Source organism: Drosophila santomea, chromosome X (genome assembly GCF_016746245.2).
Source record: "Drosophila santomea strain STO CAGO 1482 chromosome X, Prin_Dsan_1.1, whole genome shotgun sequence".
NCBI classification, from domain to species: Eukaryota; Metazoa; Arthropoda; class Insecta; order Diptera; family Drosophilidae; genus Drosophila; species Drosophila santomea.
The window spans coordinates 19957862-19980122 of NC_053021.2; the positions used below are offsets into that span (position 1 = coordinate 19957862).

At 40.7% G+C, this 22261-nt stretch overlaps 1 protein-coding gene across 1 annotated transcript in view; it reads left to right on the top strand.

The window, feature by feature from the left end:
• The first annotated feature begins 14579 nt into the window (after positions 1–14579).
• The window catches only part of LOC120456348 (myosin-G heavy chain), a 29443-nt gene continuing 21761 nt past the window's right edge, over positions 14580–22261 (top strand). Inside the window, exons 1-3 of the mRNA XM_039643132.1 lie at positions 14580–14617; positions 16725–17296; positions 17938–18154. Of these exons, the coding sequence (XP_039499066.1) occupies positions 16901–17296; positions 17938–18154 (613 nt within the window). The 5' untranslated portion in view covers positions 14580–14617; positions 16725–16900. The remainder of the gene's footprint in view (positions 14618–16724; positions 17297–17937; positions 18155–22261) is intronic.

Sequence of the window (22261 nt, forward strand, 5' to 3'; positions counted from 1 at the left end):
TTGGCTCGCAAATAAGTACTAGTTTACAGGTTGCAGTTCCCTTGGATGCGTCGGATTTCCAGATCTTAAGTTCGCTGCACCTGTTCAGGTATGCCACCAATTCCTTGCCTCTAGGCTCTCTTTTATATGCGGCTTATCGGGTCTAAGATACTGTGGGTTCCCGATTTCATTCCTGGCAAGTTTTGCCTTCGGCTCTGAGCCTCTTGAATATCTGAAGCAGGATACCTTAGCTTCCGGAATCTCTGCAAGATCTACACCTGGATCAATGGCATCATCTCAAAGCTTCTTGCCACTCTCTGGATGGGGACTCACAACCGTTACCATGTCGTTTTGCTGAGAAATGGGGTGTTCCGCAGGTCAATGGCGACTCCAGATGTTGTGCCAGATTCCTCGATTGCTGGTTCCTGGACAAAGTGCCTGATGCCACCCCTGGTGCAGCGGTTTCCGTGCTCCGCCGATTTGCAAGACACCGCGGCCTCCGTGTGCCTTGCGGTCTGCCTGGTGCCACCGCTCGTGCTACCGGAAGGTCTTCCACTATGGCTAGAATCTCCAGGCGGAGTCGATTGCTACGGAGGACTGGGACACTGTGGAGAAGGATGAGCAGGCGGTGGACAGCAGCAGGAAGATGGCGAGAAGAGGGGGGCACGAGTTTATATCGACCAGCGGAGAGGGCCCAGTGCGCACATCACATCCTCGCCGGGATTCCTCCGGATTCCGGGTTCAATGCTTGAGCGGATGGCTGCTGCATCGGACGTTTCCTTGGCGGATGCTTGCGTTCTTCGCCGTGGATATACGCCGTACTTTTCAAGTACAAACTTGTTTTTTTTTTTAATAATTTAACAAGACTGTCATCGATAAGTTTTGTGCTAGCTATCGGGCGCATAGTACCACGATATATTCACACAGTGTGGCTGTGCCGATAGCGATAACAAGGGTATTTGTACTTTTATATCCAGCGGCATCAATAGATCAGACTACTGATGAATTATGCGACAAATTTTCAACAATTACTCATCAAGATAATTCTACACACGAGACACTAAATTGCCAATATTCTTAAAAGAGCGATGCCAGCTTGTCGGGAAATTTGTGTCGCCCTCTGGCGCTTTGTTTGGGTTACGTGGTACACACTCAGCTCCGATAGATGGCGGCAGTAGACCCCATTTCAGGAGTTTCTAACCCTTTGGATATACATAATAATTATATTAATATTATATTATAATATATTATTGATCAGCGGATATTGCGTTATTTGGCCTAACATTATATTTTCGTCATCGGATTTTAAATTAGTATCATTTTTGATTTATAACTAGTTATTTTAAAGAGGCATCTCAGAATGCAGTCAATTCCAATATCCAATAATATGAATCCGAATTCTGTTGAAAGTTATTTTAAATATCGGCTTTGGAAACTATTTATATAGTAGGTTAGGCAATTATTATTGAGTTCGAAATTCTTATGAAATGGTGAACTGGGAATATTGCGTTGAACTTCTTTATTTATAATTTTCTTATCCTGACGAAAGCACACAAATTCGGGGTAAGGGTAACATAAATAGCATATGAATGCAGCAGGTCCTCCAGTTATAGTCGTCTCTGGATGGAAGAAGCTTAGCTTACATTTTTACACCTACTTAGAATCATAGGATAGAGTTCTGAATCTACTTTTTAGTAGACCAATAGTCCCTTCAACAATGTTCCGAGCAGGGAAATGCAAGAGTGGCATTTTCTTTTTTATATATTATATTATTTGTTTTGTTAAAATTTTGAATATATGCTTCCCATATTTAACTTTATAAATGTATAATTTTTCTTTTTAAAAAGGGGCGAAAAAAAGTCAAGCAGCCACAGAAGCCGCAGCCAAAAGTCAGAAAGTTAAGAGTCCCTCTTCATTTCCCGCCAGGTACTCACCCCTTTCCTCAAGCTCTTTCCACGTCTGAAGTGATGGCTGCTTGTAGATCTTGGAAAATAGCTAGCTCAGGCACTTCCTTCAGTAGGTCCAAATCACATTATTGATATCCTCTGCTGCCACATAAAATCACTGCACCACTCACTCACAATTAGTATTTAAAAAATAAACATCGAAAAAGTTGTTTGCTTACGTAGGACTTTTGAGAAGCGCAGAGAAGGGCACATATATTTTGGTATTATTTAGTATTAAGTATTTAGTATTATTTAGTATTTAGTTTTATTTAGTACTTAGTATTATTTAGTATATAGTACTTAGTATTATTCAGTATTTAGTATTATTCATTATTTCCTTTTAGTGTAACGTAATACTTTCAGCTTTCTTACTCATAATTTTATAATTTCTCTTTGAATGCCAGCTAGACAAATAGAAATAGAATAGTGTTAATTAAGAATAAATATTATTTAATAATATATAAGATTGTTTTTTGTAAGGACATTAGAAACATGAAAACGCAAAAACACACAAAAAGTTCAAAAAAATATCGTTTTTGCTTCTAAATAAAGGAATCATGTGTTGATCCAGAATGTGGGCTATATTTTCCATACTATAGTTGCCCAAAAGAAACACTGTTCTAGTTGCAATTGAAAAACTTTAATAACCTCTTTATACGATCATCGTTACTCACTGCCGGCCAGGAAGACTTAAGACTCCTTGTTCCATTCAAAATCCATTTATAAAATCTGTTTCTCATTAATTTGTTAAAATAGTCGGGCCATCAGCTGATTTTTCAACTGTTTTTAAACAAGGAAGAGAATTGTAGTTCTGTTAAAGGGAACTTCAATCACTTTACTCAAAATGAACTTCCGAATGACAATTGAAACAGGCCCGATAAAGAAGGACACACTACGTAAAACAATTTAAGGGAGATAACACTTGGATTAAATAATTATAATAATGATGATAAGTTAAATGGATAAATAGTTATACCCTTGTAGAGGGAATATCGACTTCAGCCAGAAGCTTGCACCGCAGTAAAGGGGACACAAGCGCTTATGCATATGAGGTATATAAATATATTCCTGCTCACGAACTAGGCTCTCGACTAAGGAACTGCAGCTAAGGAACTGATTTCATAGCATTAGAGTGAGAGTCCTGAATAAAATTTGCCTGCTTCCAGAACCATGGACTCGTATGATCCAGCTCCGCCTGTGGCTTCTCGTCACTTTAAGAAGTAGCAAAAGACATCAATGGGCGGTATGGAATGGGTATCAACTTGAGCGAAATCCAGCTGGAGCTCCGCGTCTCCAAGCGTCCAAGACCACTGAATCCGCAAGAGAGGTGAACAAAACAGTAATATGTTATTTCTACCTACATTATAATAAGAGTCTTATACATTTTCTCAGATACCAGGAGATGACATTTGCCAAGCACTTTCTCCGTATCTCTACGCCACTCTATGACCTTGGAAAGGGCTCCTCGTTACTATAGCAGTCATTTGAACACCCGTTTCACAAAGTGACCTTAAGTAGCCCAGCGACATCTGGACCATGGACACCTGATACTAATCCCATGGCGGAGCAGATCAATGACAACACCAATGAGTCCTGGCGTGAATCGTCCTCCATCAGCAAACGTGAAGGCTTCTGCATTATTCTGTAAATAAATGAAACTCTTTGATCAAGTACAGTAGTTGATATATATTATATATTATCCGTCATTATTTCCCGATTTTAATTGAAATGTTTCTACCAATTTCGTTGGTTACCTCCTGGTAATGGAAATCGGAAGCTCGGTCAGATCGAATCTCACCCATTTAGATCGAAAGAGCATGATGCGTGCCACCTTAGAAGCTCTCCTCATTCTCCTTGCAGCTTTTCCTTTTCGTCCTTTTCCGACTTGTCTTTGTCCTTTTTTCTCTTCGAACCGAACTGAATTATTTTTCTTCCGGAGTCGAAAGCCCCGATTTGCAGCTTTGTGGAAGCATCATTGAATCCATCCCGTTATCTTTGCACTTTTTATAAAAAAATTCAAGAAATAACGTTATGGTCGAGCACACACTGTCGAATACTCTTTACTTTGCTAAAGAGAGTGCGAGGGGCAAGACGGCTGTATCCGAGCTATCAAATCTTAGATATTATATAAATACAGATAAACTTAACAACATCCCTTTTATTTTTTTTCGAAATCTTCAAGAATGATTTGAGTAGTGGAGTAGTGAAAGTAGTGGAAAGTTCAGTGTGGAAGGTTTGCGCCTTGATGCGCCTAATGACTATTCACAATAACAATAAATTTGAATTTTCAATATGTAAGCTTTTCTTGAGATTTTGTTTGTTTGAGGGCGTATGAGTGACTTATGATAAATAAATATTTCTAGACTTCAACGTCCATTCGGACGGACAGACGGAAAATCGAACGGACATGGATAGTCCGACTATAAATGTATATACGCTATGGAGTCGGAATTTATGCTACTTTTGGCCAGGGTGTAAAAAAATGTTAGGAGTTTGATAAATTCAGTTTACAAGCTTTGAGGAAAACCTTGTATTTAATAAATAAATAAGCATGTAAGAAATGTATGTAAGGTAAAATTGGTCTGCTTCATTATGTTATGCTTGTTAAATGCAAACTTAAATATCATGCCTTCGGTAATGCGTGTTTCATGTGTGTTTGGAGTACTTGATACATATTTATTGTATTCGCGTTTTGGAATTTGTAAATCAGATCTTATTTGAAACTTATTTAATAATGCTTAGATTTGTGCCGTTCGATTGCAGAAAAATATAGTTCTCTCTCCGAGATCTTAGGAGCCATATACTTTGTATACCCCGAGTTATGTTGGGGCAATTAAAGTAAAAGCTTGCTGGAGAATTCAAACGCATCGAGATGCGAGTGTGTGGGTGTGGGTGGGTGATGCTGTAAGTCGTTTTTATTTAATTACACGCAGACAGAGGGCAGCGCAGGAAAAAGGACATTTGAAGCGTTGTACGTAAATGAAAATGAAATAAATTAAAATAAGTGTCGAAGCTAAAGGCAAAGGCAAAGCCAAAAAGGACCCAAGGACCAAAGGACGTTGGCTTTTCGAGTGTGTGGGTAGTAATCTTATGCGTCGCATGTGAATGCTTTCCCTGCTTTCCCACACACACACACGTAAAGCTCTCTAATGTGCATGCATTTGTAAAGTTCGAGTATCCTTTTTTGCTTTTCCCGTTTTTTGTCTTACTTTTCCCCATATACGTATGTATGGCTGTACATTTATTTATCTTTTTCTGGCCTCGCCAAGGCGACTCGCAGAGCGAGGGAAAAGGTCGAGAAGTCCAGTCGAGCAAAGACAAATTCATGTTGCATTCGAAGCTTAAGGATATTATTGTATCCTTTGCATCCTTTGTGCCCGGAGCTCCTTTTTGTTTCACTTTTTGCATACTTTATTTTTATGCTGCCCCCTGCTTTGCTTGTTGTGCCCAGCGCTTTGTTCTAGAGGCTATAGTGAATCCGAAAAAAAAAAGAAATCAAACAAGGGACACAGAACGCAACTTAACATGAAATTCAACAAGAAATGCGAAGTTAAGCTCAAATGTGAGTGGTGGTAGCAAGTATAAAACTCGAAAGTGCTGATGCCCTCTAGGTGAATATGTTCAACACAATCTGAGTGTCCTGATACATTCGTTATAGTAAAATATTTTTATTTCACCAAATACTCACCAATGCTTTGTGAGCACTTTGATATTTTTCAGTTTTAGGTCCATTATTTCAGCTTTTTATATATTTATTCGCAAGTTTCCGAGCTGGTAAATAATTAATCGGTGAGGGTATGCAAAGGACATCTCGCACGCAGATGGATAAATATCTGCCATATAAGTTTTTATGTATTCCCGTGTATATAAGTACGTATGCATTATGCATGTGGGCTGATGTAAATGCAAAAATAAAACTGCGAACGGCCAACTGCGGCCGACCCGTATCCTTTGTGTCCTTGTGTGTGAGTTTAAGTGTAAGTATCCATCAGAAATGTGCGAGTTTTAGATTTATTTGTAGTTGCAGAAAAAGCAACAAAAAAAAAAAGAAAAGGGAAAGGGAAAACGAACCGAGTAACCAAAAAGCAAGGGACTGGACCGAACTGAAAGGGATATATTCCCAGGAAAACTTTATTTTAATTTTAATGTGGGCGCTTGTAATGCAAAGTAGATGCCCAACAAAAGTTTCGTTTGGTTGGCGACTGGGGGCTGGGGGCTATCTGGAATATATTCACAACTACACATACTCGCACACACAATGGGGATGAATCCAGAGATGGAGCAGGTGTCCTGGTCGCCGTTCGATTGCCAGGAACCGACTGCCAGGACCTCATCTTAATGGGCTTGCCGCACTTTTACAAATTGGCTCAATTGCAAGTTTATGCGTCGTCCACGATTGGATGCCCCATGCCCCATGCCCCATGTCCCTCATCCTCCCTATCCCCCTTATTCCCTTTATCCCGATCCCAAACTAATGACGCCATATGTGCCCAGGACTCGTTAACCTTTTCTGATTCGATTTCTCAGTCTACACGAAAGTTTAACCATGTTCCCGATTGCGAATTCATTTCAGGAGCTCAACGAGTCTGTGAAAATACTGCAAAAAATAAATATAAATTATTTTTTCCCACTTTTAATTTAACTCTAAGGAAGCACTTACACGTGAAAAAGTAATACTAATTTTGGTAATATATAACAAATATTATAAAATATAATAAAACACTTTGAATGACAAAATCAGCTTTTAGAAACCAAAACAGAAAATTTAAAAAAATGTGTGTGTTTTGAGCCATTTCAATTGAGTCGATTTCAATTCGCCAAATATCATGGAACGCAGAACAGTTTGTTTTGTCTCCGTTTCTGTTTCTGTTTCAGTTTCAGCCATTGTTATGGGGTATCATGGCAAAAAATTGTATTACACCTCAATAACAACACCAGGACATGACTGAGGGGATTTCCCGGGGTAAGGGCGGCCAAGGGAGGGGGGCTCTTCCGTACCCAACCCCCTTGTGTCCACTTGTGTCCCCTTGCCCACGCCCATGTCTGCTAAGTATGTGTGACAAGTGATGCGTGTTTTGTTGCGGCCACTGTCCGAGTTTCTCCTTAAGTGATGTCCTTTTTTATGGACTAGACGGCCACGTCCTGCCACGTCCTGCTCCTCCACGGCCACTCCCCCAATTTTTTTGAACAACTTTTTTTCATGCTTAATTGAATGGGTCAGTCATGGGCCGTTGTCCGGTTGCCCACACGGTTGCCATAAGCGCTGTCCGCCCGGAAATGTTCAATTCAATTTTTTATTGAGCCCTTTGCCGCATCAGCGCTGCCTACTTGGCGGTTTTCTAGCTCTCGTATGTCGCTATCCAGAAAATGTGGTTATCTGTGTTGAAAACTAAAAGAGATTATAATGAGTAGTTTATGCTAGGAAAATTTATGATTTCCTGAAAGTCGTTTATGCAACGCAGCCAAATTCACGCTTTTATTTTGACTCAGCTAATTGGAAACCATCAGCGCTGGAATAATTTGTTTATATATTAATTTAAAGCGCTGTAAGGACACAATTTAAGCAATTAGTAAAGAGTCTAATTACATTTTTTCTAGCGGTAGGAGTTTCTCAAAGTAAACTTTCATGGGTTAAATTGTTTGTGCAATACCGTTCTTGAGCACAAGAATATAAACTTTTAATTAAACAAAATTCGTGAAATCTACTAAACACAGTAAAAGTCAACGTTTGTGCGCTTTTCATGAAATAAATTGAAAAGGGTAGATACAGTAAATGATGAATGCTTAACTTTCGATAACATGGCCATTTGGGATAGGTTTTGTTTTGTTATTTATTTTTTTTTATGAGTATAGATACAGATTAGGCTTTGTCAAAAGTTACTTAAAACTTGTTGTTTGTTACAAGTAGTGTAATCATAAAACATTTGCTTGTATTTTGCTAATGCTCTTTTAGACTTTATTATTTAGTTTTTAATTTGTTGATTAAGCTCGTGCTTATTTTCTACATAGCTATAGCTATTGAGCACCACTGGTCCCTTGTCTTTTTCACCCATGTGGTTATTGAATATCGGGCACGTTTCGTCCTTTACCCGCTGTACCCATTCCAGTGCGGATTGCCTCCTTTGTAATTCGTTGACGCTTCTGGTCATTATTAAGGTTATCTGTCGCTTATTATTATCCCGATGGTTATTGTCATCCGGCAGTAGACCTCTTAGCCTCCAATTCGGGTTTCCATGGCCGGCCATATCCATGTCTGTGGCCATTAAGGCAAGTATGGATCTCCAATTTAACTATGCTTGGCACGCACCAACAGCTTGGCGTTTTTGTGAGTAGCTTTTTTATGGATTCTCAGCTGGTAACGTGAAAGAGAAGTATCTTGGGGTCTCATGGATAAGGCACATTCTTCGAAGATTTTAAATAACAAAATCTATAATAATAAAGATCTAAAGATTCAACAAGCAAATATTTGCTGTACAAATATAATAGAGTAACGCCATACATTTGTCACAACAAGTTATAGAATTAAATGAGTTATGGGATCGGAAACTAAGCAACTTGCCACATAGCACCCCATAGCACAACCAACCACCAAAGCACTATTTGGCCATATCTCATCATTTGGCAGGGCCGAAAACAATATAAATGGCCAAACTGCAATTTGCACAAATTTCGAAATTTCGCTTTTTTGCGGATCTGTTTCGGCGACGAGGCACATACTGTATGGTCCATAAAAAAAGTAAGGGAAATCATAAAACGCGGTTTACAGCTCCCATGTGTGTAATCGGCGGCGTTTAGCTCGAGGGTAAAACGAGCTGGATTGAGACATGCCGTGACCTTTGACCCCCAGAAATATCGCTGTGAGGTTGTCCGGAAAACAGAAAAAAATAGAATATGAAGATTGCGAAGCAGAGTGTAAACAGTTTAAAATCTTGTTTTGATTTTCTATGGGAATATAATTTAAACTGGAATGGAAAAATGCCTTTTTTTTGAGTCAGTGAAGAAAAGAGATGCATAATAATGGATTTCTGGAAAATCCCTGAAAAGAAGTGAAACTCATTTTCAAAGAGAAGTTTACATTTTTTCCATACTTCTATACTTTTCTATACAGCTCTACAGGTGACTAGGTTGATAAAGAACTTTATAAAAAAAACGTTGGTAATGAACAAAGTTTATTTGCTGCAATTATCCCCTTGAAAATTAATCTGTTTTATAAATTTTTGAGTGACATGTATCAACAGTCGCCGCATCCTCTCCGAATTCCGAATTCCAAACTTTTTCATACTCTAAAACACTCCACTTCACACTTTGCACCTGTCTGGTATTTATCTTTGTCTTTATGACGGTTCAAAATGGGGCGCCAGGGGTTAAGGGTGGGCCTCAGCCTCACAAGGGATGTGTGTTTGTTGGGGCAAAGTGTTATTGCACTTGAAGCGGGCTGACAAGGGTATTTGACACAAATTCGCGTAGTTTTTCAGTTTTGACACATGTCACTCAAAACAGACACACACAAATGCACATACACACAGGTGTCCGTGTGCGTACACTTGAAATAATCCTGAGGCGCATAACTTATTCACAAACAAATACTTACGAGTAATATGTATTTGCAAAGTGCAATATAAATGAGACAGAACATGTATTTACTGTTTACACTAATATCCAATTTAGTTGTATATCCTTGAAGCTCCACACTTAAGTTCTCAGTGTAGGTGCTGTCATAGTTCTTCTTGTTGTTGGCTCGTTGACAAATTACTTGACTGGGGGTGTCCCCTTCCTTGTCCACAACTTCTGTCCCCCGATGTTTATTATTATCCCTGCGGATGTCCTCGCATGTCCCCCAGCCCCCGCACACCCCCTTCCCTATGGAGGGGGTCCCTCCTCGGGCTGAGGCTAATAAATAATAAACAAACCTTGTCCCATACCGACTGACTCCCCTTCCCCTCCCTTGGTGTTTTTTGTTGAGGTTGACAAATGTGTCAGAACTCAAATCCGCAACAATTAAAAGAAAAATCAACACAATGGGCCAGAATGGAAGGCAGTTGAAGAGGTTGGGAAAAAAGCAGGACTCTAATTGAATTTTATTTACCCTTTTGCGCAGTTTAAGATAAAAAATTGTATTTACACCGCACTCTACATAAATATATCTTACTGGTATTACTTTTGCTTTAGTTCAATGTTAAATTTAATTTAATGAGTGTTAAAATAAATATTCAAAAAGCCGAACTACAGAACATTTACGCACTACTACTTATTTATTAAACATGTATTATACATATATATATATACATAAAAAAATGTACATTGAAAGTAAGCCTTTAAGACCTTTTTTGAAAAGTATCCCGAAATATCTCATATAGTTTCTCAGTTATTTTAAGGCATATTTTAACTTCAAATCAGACACCGGAGCTCCTTAAATTAATTTCATTTATCAATTTAGTTTCCTTAAATTTCAACTATGGCAGCATTAGAAAAGTATTTAATTTTGTTAATATTAATATATTATTAAAAAGTTTTTGTGCAAAAGGATGGTAAAATATACATTTATTGCGCTGCTTTTCTAAGTAAATATTACCCTTTCCCTTAAGTGAAGAGCGTCGTACCGCCTGCCACCTGCACCACCCACTACCCACTACCCATGACCCAGCACCACCACCCACTCACCCACCCACCCACTTCAGTGGCACTTGCCACCGCTTTGCAGCCATTGTCGTTCCACTTTAGAATTATTTGCACAAAATCTTTCGGCGGCAGCAGGGATTTCTCGCTGCTGTGCTTCTTGAGCTTCCGGCGACCAACTTGCTTCATAATTGTCCTTCCTCTTGCGAGGGGCAGGGGGGTGGTTGAGTGGGTGGCTGAGTGGGTGGCGGTGCTGGTGTCGTTGCTTAGCGGTCTTGCAACTTGAACGCCTTTCGTTGCCAGTAACTAGGGGAACAAGAAGCGGTGCACTGAAAGTGAAACATTTAGAATGCGTCGTTTTTTAAATAAGAGAAAAAGATCTGTGTTTAATATTTATAACAGTGTTCCTGCTTTGATATTAAATTGAGATAAGTTCAAATATGAAATATATAGTTAAAATACTAATTATTTTAACTTTTTACTTTTTCTGTGTGTAAAAGGCAAGAAAGCCAAGGAAACTGTAAGTGGAAAGTAAAAAATCGTTATTTTCCCGTCTTTTTTCTTTCATTATTTCTCTCTCAGCTCTCATTATTATTTACCCTCTTTGGTGACGCCGCTGGGCATTTTTGGTTTATCGTTTTAATTGGCTTGGTTTCTCGGGCAGGGGCGTTGGTTGCTGGGGGGGTTGGGGGGATTTAGGAGAAGAAAAGGGTGTCATCGATAAACCTAACGAGTGTGTATGAGTGTTCGGCTAATGATAAGCACACAGAACTTATTCAAACTGGCGACACTGCCACACATGCGAAAATCTACTAATTGGGCGCAAATTAGATACGAAAAGAAACGAAATTTTTGCAGACTTTAGAACAAAAACGGAGAGAAAGGAACAAATACCCATATATAATGTTATTACTTACGTACAACGAAAATACAACGAAATTCATTTAATTGCATCCATAAAGTAGTGGTGTATACTATTTATCTGCACGATTTTGCCATTAGAAATGTAGATTAAATTTATTAAAATGGCGAAAAAGATATTTAAGCATGTATAACAAACAGTAGAAATAGACATACGGGTAATAGTAGAGCGTATATTCACAGGATACATTGGATTGGACCTAAAACATTCCATTAGATATGATGAAAATCCAGACATAATATTAAGGCGCAAAATATATTTTAAATTTAAATTTTTAATGGGAATTTTTGACAATAGCTTATTCAAAACGCATGTAGAAAATATTCAGGTATTACCATGTACTACCATTTGAAATGAGTTATTGCTGAACTTTTAAATATGGGGCGAAAACACTTATCATTTGGGCTGGCTTTTGATTGATGATGATGGCCATGCTAAGTGATTCCAATTAGAAACGGATCAAAGTGCCTCCAATTATGTTTTTTTCCGTTGATTTTTCGCAGTTTTCCACCATTTTCCCGCGGCTCCAGCGGGATTTTCCCGCCGCTGGCTGGCGAATTCGCCAGCGACTTGGCAATCGAAATCCGCTCATTGGCTGCATCGACTCAAGCGGAACGCGTAGTTTTGGTTGGCTGTCAAAGTGTGCGATCTGTGGGTGGGTGGGTGTGTGTGTGTGTGTGGGGGGATGTGGTAGCAATAGTGGTTGTGGTTACGCCTCTGTGTGTGTGTGTGTGTGTGCGTGTGTATCAGTCGCCCTGTCCAATACAGATGCCTGATTAGAGGAGTTTTGATATAGTAATCGACCGCAGCGTGTAATAATTCCTGCGGTTTCATAATGCTCAACCACACAGACACACACACACACACACACGCACAAACATTCTTGGTGGTGCGCAACCGCTGACACCAACACATATACACCGTGCACCACCCCTTAACCCATGAGCCGCACACTTAACCCCCTTTTTCGAAGAAACCGCACACTGAAGGAGGGTTGCACAGGCCTAAAAAACAACGTGTAAAGCCGAAAATAAAAACAATATATATATATATATATATATATATGTATATATATAATATAAATAAACCGTAAAACCCAAGGAAGTATTTAGCACCGCCCTGTAGGGAATTTTTTTGTATATTTTCATCGGTGGGCGGGCGACTGCCCTGTGTGGTTGCGATTTTTCACTCATTCTTCGGGTTTTCTTGGCCGCAAATGGCAGCCACAAGACATCGGCGCTCTCTTTCTCGCACGCAGAGGCCGTCTCTTTCGCCCTGGCTTACCAATTCCTGGTTTGCCACAAAGCCGCGTCTCCAACGCTTTGCTTTCGCTTGTATTTTTCTTATTTTTTTTCTTTCCTTTTTCCATTTCGAGAAGAGATGAGAGCATTTTTTTGAGTCCTTTCCAAGCAGGAATTCTTTCGGGGGTTGAAGCAAGAAAAATGAAGAAAAAAAAAACACTGAAGTGCTAAGAAAAGCCTGGGAAAGACTCAAGAAGTTCGCCCATCTCTCTCTCGCCCTCTACGCACCTCTCACTCTCGCCAACGCCTCTGGAATTTTTTCCAGAGTGCGCCAAAAAATTGAGCGCAATTTTTCTAAGATCCGTGGTGGGTTGCCCTTCTTCTTCGGTGGCTGCTAAGTGGGTGGTGAGGTGGGCGCTGGGTGGTTCGGTTGGTGGTTCTACTCCTCTCTGTCCAACTTGAAGACGTCGTTGCGGCCTTTCTGCTTGTGGTGTAGTTGACGTTTTCTGGTTTCGGTTTTCGGTTTTCGGTTTACTTTGCCCCTTGCCCCTTGCCCCTTGCCCCTTGCCCCCTGCCTCTGCCCCCTCCCGCTGCCGGCGTCACTGTCGGCTTCGACGCCGACGCCGACTGCGCTGCCAAAGGACAACCGCTGCTACTGGTTCTCGCGGTAAATGTTAAGCCAAAAAGAAGGAGAGGCGGCATCCAAGCATCCAGCACAACAACAACAGCCAGAGATGAGGAAAAAATACAAGAAGCAGTACGATCTAAACTCAATAAATGGAACCACGCCGAGACAACTGGGCTGTTTCAGCATGCAGTACAAAAAATGAATGTCCACAATATTTAAAACATCAAGGAAATCAAAGAGTTCTAAACTCAGAATCTTATTATAGCATAAAGTCGGCAAAGTTCCAGTAACCTTTTCCGATTTCTTGTCACCATAAGGTGACAATATCCGGCTCGAGGGACCACCAATATATGTTTATTTGGTTGTCTTTGGTCCTTCGTGCCGCATATTGCATTAAAAACAGTGCAGTTCTTCGCAAAATTTACCATTAAAACAATATTAAAAGGTAATAATATTCAATATTTAAATATTCATTTAAAAGGTATAACCGTGTAGTACGATTCTTCGCGTTGGCGTTGCGGAGGCTTTACTGTATATACCCCTAGCAGTTGAGCAAGAAGTCGACATAGACGTTCCCCTGGGGGGCGGGATGATGTTGCAGGGGGTGTTGGCTGTTTTCGAGTCCTCTGGAGGTGGTGGGGTGAGGAGGTCCTGTTTCTTTTCGCCTGTGATTATGATGAGGCGTCGCCTGCGCTTCTTCGTCCTTTGCCTCCTTTGCGTCCTCTGCGTCCTTCGCGTCTTTCGCGTCCTCCGGCGACTTCGTTCGTGAGCGCGCTGCGTGAGACTTCGTTACTGTTGGATGCTGTGCACTAGCTCTATTCCAAATCGGGGCTCCTCAGCCGGCTTCGCGGTCGCGGTTGACGTCGCTGCCGACGTCGGTGGTCGGCGTTGCCAACCGCTCGTAGTGGTCGCGTTCATGGTTACCGCAAAAAATAGTTTAATATCTCCGTGTCGTTTGATTCGATCGCCAGTCTCAGCCCCCGTGTATGTGTCCATGTGGCTGTGCCTCTAAGTCCCTACATCTGCATCTGTGTCTGTGTCTGTGCCAGTGGCAGTGCGTCTGTGTGCGTTAGCGTGCGTGTTTGTGTGTGTGCCGGTGGCTAAAAAAAATTTACAAATTATCGCCGCAATTAGATAGCCCGAAATCGAAAGAGTCTGGCCGCATTTTAATCATTTTTTTGTAGTGCTTGTGGTGGCAACAAAACAAAAATACTCGTCGAAAATAAAATTCCAACTAATACAAAGTGCTGGCAGAAAAGAAAGTAGTCATAAAAACTGGGAATACGTAAGTGTGTAGTAAACACGATCATCCATAAAATACACACAATTAATAGTAGTAGCAATGATTGCAATTAAAAACACTTCTTTAATGTAATCATTAATATTAATCATTATAATTAAATTAATTATTATGTTATTGATCATCAAACTCGTTCAGAAGTTCATTCAGTTATTGTTTTGCTTCAAAAACATGTTTGCCTAGTATAAATAAATAGTAACTAACTAATATATAATACTAAGGACCACCTATTTATATAATGCGTATCAGAAGACGAAGTTAAAACACCACTGTTCAATATTGCATCAAATAAATAATTATTGTTATAATTTTATTAACATTTTGTTTCCTTTCTCAATACTTTATAATTGAATTTTCCGCAATTAAATACTATTCAATTGAAACAAAGTTAAGAGCAACTAATTCTACCAAGAAGCACACATTGAAATCTAATATACTTTACATTTTTGGAAGTCAAGTCAATTGTTTTGATTTTTTAAGCACCACAACTCGGCATAAATCCATTTTTTTTAAACGGACACATTTTCATTTTCTGGCCTAATTGTGTGGCTAGCCCCGCCACAGACTTGTTTGTTAACCGATTATTTAGACCGACTTTGGTGGCCCGATCCCCGATCCCCGCCCCCTTCCCCTCATCTGTGGCCACATAGTCGCTTGGCCAGCTCATTTGGCTGGACATCTGCATTCGGCAGTTGGTAAAAAATGCACATATTAATACACATAGGCTCACACGTACGCATATGTATTCATTTCAGAGCGGAAGTTGTAAAAAACGCGTATACGCAGCGTGTACACACATATATGTACATATATCTTTAGGTCCGATTGTGTTTGTGCAGCACTTGCTACTACATTGCAAAACAAGAAGGACATTGCAAGGGTTCTAATAAGCCGATGCTTTGAATACCCTGTCTTTCCTTTTTTTCCAGAAAATAGCTAATAAATAAAATTGTTGAAATTAATCAAAATATCTTTTTTTTATAAAGAAAAGTTTCGAATATTGATTTGAGGAGCTTTGAGGAATAATGAGCTCAGTACTGGGGATTAGTTTATTTAATATTTGGAAACTTCAAAAATAATTTCTTCAACCATCGCATAACTTAGAGGCCTGGCCAGAGCGCAGTGAAAAGTATCCTGAAAATAGTTGGTGAAAAAAGAGAGCGGCAACGTGAAAACAAAACGCGGCTGTGTCCGGCACTGGTTTTTATTTAAACAAAAGCGACTGGCTGGCCAAACACAAGCCGGCAACATCTGGCGCTTTCGATAATTTCCCCCCTTTTTCGGGCAATTTTTTCGCCATTTGATGGATGATAAAATGGATTTTTCCCACCAACTCACACTGGCAGTCGTACATCTTAGTTTGGACACTGCCTACGGGTCGAAATTCCTCATTATTGGTTATGATTTTTTAATATTTAATTGAGCTGCACTCGCCGACGTCGGCTTAAATGCAAATTGTGCGCAAAGGTGTGCGGTTCGCTGCTATTGCATTCGATTCGATTCGATTCAGTTCGATTCGATTCAATTCGATTCAATTCGCCAGCTTCTGTTTTCTGTTTGGTTTCCAGATAGCGATACTATACAGCAACAGTTTCTGATTCTGATTCCGATTCCGAATCTGGATATGCCTTTGTGTCCCCGACCTCCCGAGGTCAAAGTGCAATAATAATTGAGCTGTTGTCGCTGTCGGCAATAAACAAAAAGTGCAGCATACTTATGCGGGCTGCAAACTGGAAAACAAAGGAGAGCCGTACAACAAAAGCATCGCAGTTCGTGCAACAAAGTTTCAGTGTCCGTGTTCCAAAAAACGCATTCGAAATAAATGACTGTGAAGTGCATTGGTACCATCAAGTAAAGTAAAGAAAACGTGTGAAAAACATGTGTCATTTTGATACTTAATTTGTCAGTATGTTTCGAGTAATTTATTTGATTCATTTTTACTAGATTTTGTTTGTTTAAATTTAAATTCAATTAATTATGTTTCTTTTATTATTTGACTATCTAGGGAAATGAATTTAGGGAACAACGTACAGACACACAAAAAATCCTTTGGCAGTCCGAATCTCACTGGCAGTCCACATTAATTTTCCAGATTGACCAAATGAGCTGACAATGATCGGATTGAAAGCGTCGACTCTTTGAGGCAGGCATTGAAATCAAACCGAAAACCCACGAAACCCGCCGGCAACTGAATCCACTGAATCCACTGAGTACTGGCAACCAAAGAGAGGCCCTGAAATACCTTGTGCCCAGCTAGCAGCTGCAATAATGCACATTTCTGCTGAGGTCAGTTCGACCACCTCAAATCAAATACAGCAGCAGCAGCAGCACCAGCAGCAACACCAGCAGCAGCAGCAGCAACAGCAACAGCAGCAACAGTTGTTGCAGCCGCAGCAACAACAGACAGCAACAACGACCACAACGAAGCGGCGGAATGCTGAGTCCTCTGCCAGCAACAACAATAACAACACTAGCACAACCAACAACAACAATAACAACAACAACAGCACCACAAACAACAACAACAACAATAATAATAATGTTAAAACAAAGCCCGTGGACACGAGTCCCTACTTGACCCCCGAGAATCTCATCGAGCGCACCGTCGACGTCCTGCTAGCCGAACATCCTGGCGAGCTGGTCAAGACGGGGTCTCCACATGTGGTGGGTACACTCATCTCTCATCTCTCATAGCTGCACAGATTAAGCGCTCTATGGAAAAAGTCAACTCTGTTCTTCTGCAAAGTTCGCGGCTAAAATAATGATTCACGTTGCGTTAAAATGTATACTAGGCGTCTAATTTTATGCTAGGCTTCAAAACGTATAAAGATGGTAGAGGATATGTGTATAAAAAGTAGAGTACAATAAATACACCTATTTCTAATCATGATCCCTACCCAAGGCGATCTTGCCATGTCCCTATGCCCGTCCGGATGTCCCTTCCTATGTCTCTTTGTCCGTTTGTTTGTCCGTTTGTTTATCCGTTTGCTTGTCCGTTTGTTTGTCCGTACGATCGTCCAGATTTGGGGAACTACCAAAGCCACAAATAACAATTTGTCTGACGCCCAAATGCATTATAATATTGTTGGAGCTTAAATGAGCCTTCATTTTTTTTATCCATATCCATTAGCTTGTGTGCCAACCTTTATTTTCCTCGTATTTTCTTAAGAATTGTTACAGAAATGAGTTAAAAAACTTGTTCGTGTCAAATGCATAATGATCGAGTTGATTCAAAAGCCTGATGCTTTAAAATAAAAGTGGTTAATATCTGTAAGTCTCATAAGTACTGTCTAATATTCCAACAGGTCTGCACCACTTTGCCCACGCACTGGCGATCGAACAAGACTCTACCGATCGCCTTCAAGGTTTTGGCGCTGGGCGAGGTCATGGACGGCACTATAGTGACCATTAGAGCCGGAAACGATGAGAACTTCTGCGGCGAACTGAGAAACTGTACGGCGGTGATGAAAAATCAGGTGGCCAAGTTCAATGATCTGCGCTTCGTGGGCAGGAGCGGAAGGGGTGAGTGAATTGTTAACAAAGTTATTAGAAAATCCCCCTTTAAAAAGCAGTCCCAAAAATGTATCGTACCGTTAAGATGTTTGTTTGCTATATGTAAATGTTATTATTATCCACTCACTGCAACTACCTCACTTTGCTAGGAGTGTTCAAGAATGATTGAAAAAAAGTCTGGTTGGCTGTATTCTTTCACTTTGGTCATTACCATTTGGCATATCATTCGCGCTGATTGCTCGCTTCCTGTTCCCTGCATATTGTCACACCCAAAAGGACACCCCATGTACCGAGAAATATAATCAAAAATCCACACACACACACACACACACACACAATCACTTGCCCATATAAAGGACAACACATCAAAAGCCGCTGACAAACTTTTGTAGCCAGCTTCCGGGCGCTTGATCCTTGGTCCTTGCTTGGTCCTGGGGCCTCGGTTCGTTTTGGCCAGGCTGGCATCAGCAAATAAGATAAGTAGTCTGTAGTTAATTTTTATATGTCTATTGGGGACGTCCAGGGGCGTCGAAAGGGAGGGGGGGCCAGACGGCAGACAGTCTTGACAGTTGTCAATTTTGCTTGAGATTTTTTCTCGCCGCCGTTATTGCTGTTCATTTCGTCAATTTATCACGAACGCAATTTAAAAATCAAATCGAGGGTGACAGACAACATACTGTGATAGAATTTTCCTTCGCCTTCATTTTTCCTATTTTCGCTCTTGGTTTTTTTTTCTCATCCTTAATTTTTTTTTTTTTTTTTGTTGCTGGCAAATTAAATCAGCGTAACTGTTTATTCAAAGCCCCGGCAACTTTTACTTTCGCCCAAGTTATTTTTCTTGGGGACTTTTCAGGGCATGTCTAAGTGCGCGCTTTGCCGCGGCATTTGACAATTTGCTCATTAAGTTTGTCTGACCCCTCGAAAAAAGCGACAAATCGCGGGGGGGTTGGTGGTGGGTGGTGGTTGGTGGGTTAAGGTCTCCTTGGGCACCCTCATCAGCGGAGTTTTGGAGCAATCTATAGTACATCTATCCATCCATCCGCTCATCCGTTTCGGCCATCCTCTTGTTTGACATTTTTAAACGTTTCAAGTGGCAAATAATTCCTCGGGATTCACTTTGGCAAATCTTTTTTAAACATTTGATTATTCCAAGGGCCTTTTCCATACTAATTATCGGCGGAAAAAGTAGGAAAAAAAACGAAGCCAAGGAGCAAAGGGGCTAAGGGGCAAAGGGGCGTGACAATTGCCAAAGGGCAGCATCAAATGTTTTACAAATGGATTTAAATTATTTAACCCGAAACGGGAACCCTTTCGGTTTTTTTCGTTTTATTTACTTTCATTTTTTGCGAACCCTTCTCGTTTTAATGCGCTACAAAGGGATTACGTGGGTGGAAGTCTCGCTTCGTATTATTTGCTTAATTTCAATTAGCAAACAAATGCAAATCCCTTGTACTAGGGAAAAGTAATGCAAAGCCTGCAACTGTAATTGTTGTCCGTTGAATTCGTATCTGTATTTGTATTTGCATTTCGTATTCGTATACGTATTCGTATTCGTATTTGTACTCGCTACAACTAATGCCACTTGCAGTTGTCAAGGCTGCAGACGCTCCAGCGCCCTTCGGTATGCAGCAAATTTATGAGGGCCTCCATGGGTTAAGGGTGGTCGCATGGGGTGGTGGCTCGCATGAGGACAGCTCTATTGATAGTCCTGTAAAAGAGCCTTTCATTATCGCAATTGCAGGGAAAGCCCTCTCGTTCGTCGGTTTTATGGGAATAAAACGAGATTTGGAAACGGAGAAAGACACGCCTGATGATGAACCTTGTTGGTTGATCCTCAAAACTGTGTTTCAATTTCCTTACCAAGGTTATTTATCTTTTTATTTAGCTAAACATGTACACATTCAAAGGCTTCATGTTCAAAGCACATTTTAAATGGAATGAATGGAATGGCATTTAGTTTGTCCTTTCGTCACAAGCGAGTATAATGTATAAGCTTATGTTAACGCTTTTAAATCAAAACACTGTCGTAAAATTAATATTTCAATTGAGGTAAATTACACAAAAATTAAACTGATTCTCGGCGTTAATTGTTGGATGACTCTATTTTCAAATTATGAGTAAGAGCTCCTTGTCTTTGGAATGCTGAACATGGTCCCAAAAGCCGCTGTTATATGTTGACCATCCTGCGGTTCCCTCGTTGCGTTTTGCTTGAAGACCAATTCTTTTTTTTGCCGTGCGTGAAGCACTCGTAATTTTAATGATTTGGACCACGCGGCGTATGCGTAATGCCGTTGGTTTGGGGGCAACGCAATTAGATAAAATGGCGGCATCAGCAGCTGCAATCGCAATTGCAGGCGTGACGGCGTGGAAATTGAAAACGTGGAAATGGCAAACGGGGAAATGGAACTGCAGTTGCAGCCAAGCGGAAACTGCATAATCCACACCTCTCCCATACAACATACATACATGTGCACAAATGCAACGGGCTTGTTGTTGTGTCGACTAATGAATTACAATCACTTGGATGCCGTTTCGTCGAAAGAGATTTCTCTGCCGTGTAGGCGGGCGGCCAAGGGTTAAGGGTGAAGTGTGAAGGGTTAAGGGTTCGGGGTTAGGGGGTCCGGCACATGTAATTATTGATGCCATATGCATGTAAATGAGAGAGCTGCACACTGATGCGCCAGCACTTTGAAGTGCATTACCAAAGTGCAATGCAACATCTAAGCTGCAGATAATATGTTAATTAACTGCAAGTGATTATTGCATCCTTACTGCTCAGTTCAAACCCGTAGACTGGGTCCTACGACGCCCCGGAATTTTCGGGAGTGCAGTTAGTTGATTGTCAGTCAGTTTTGTCAAATGCATTAGCTGATTGTCTTCCTGATCGTTTGATAACTGATTGAAATACTGTATGTTATACCTAAGTATAGTCAGTTTTAGATTCGAATTTAAGTAATAATTACATTAGAACTGCAAGAGTAACTGAAGATTTGAAGGAAAAATGTGCAATCTGCTTCGGTTGAAGTGAATATTCCAGTGGTCCTCTTTGCTACTCTGTTCCCTACTGAGTTCCTGTGCTTTAGAGCTGCAGAGTTGCAGAGTTGCCGAGTTCCGAGTTCCGCTCCTCAGTTTCTTTAAAGCATCCGGCGTCCATTAAACTTCATTAAAAATTAAATGTGCGCCCCAGCGTTGCCAGCCAGCAGCTGGAAAACTCGAAAGCTGGAAAACTCGAGAACGCGATGGCAGACAAACTGGCAAACAGACTTGGGCGCCTTGTGGGGATTAGGGGCGTGGCACTGCCTTCTGCCTGCTGCCTTCTCGACTGGGGCTAAAAAACCCTTTTCCAACTGACACGCATCAATTTCCAGCAGAGCGCTCGAAAAATGCTCAAGACTTTTAATGAGATGAAGGTGAAATTTCATTATGAAGTTTGCCGCACTAAGATGAACCCCCCACCCCCACCACCCATTCCGCCCCCTTTTTTTTGGCGAGGGGGTGTGGTTGCGAGTGGTAACCTCGTTAAGCTTAATTAATAGCAGCAATGTGATAAACGCCCAGGCCAACAGCCAAAATGGTCGCCATTTTGAGCCAAGGCCTCTACGAAGAGCACTGAGCGAAAATGTCTACCTTGTTTATACCTTTGATAAGGTGGCTTTGAAAATACATTTATTTGTTTATTTAAACACATGCGTTAAAAAGCAAACTGAACATAGGTTTTTTCCAACAAAACTAGTTATTTTCAAATCTTTTCCTTACTTGTGTTATCTTAAGAAGCTTCTAGGAATATCTAGCAATTAAATATAAATATTTAAGCTAACAGCAAACGCGAGAAACTTATTTACTTCATTATGGGTATTGTGGGCTCATTTAAATTTAAAGCATTCAAAACATTTGTGTTCATTATGAGTAGAATATGGCAACTGCACTGCTGATTTTGCTCCGTGCATAAACCAACACACACACAAAACTTTTGCCCAGGTGTCAGCAACAGTACCAAAAGCAAAAGACAACAACACAAACAACATCGACCGGGACAAGTTCGTTTTTTAATGAGCCACCGTTCAACGTTGCCAACTCGCTGCTGTCGTTGACATTTGACAGATTTCCTAGGAGCGG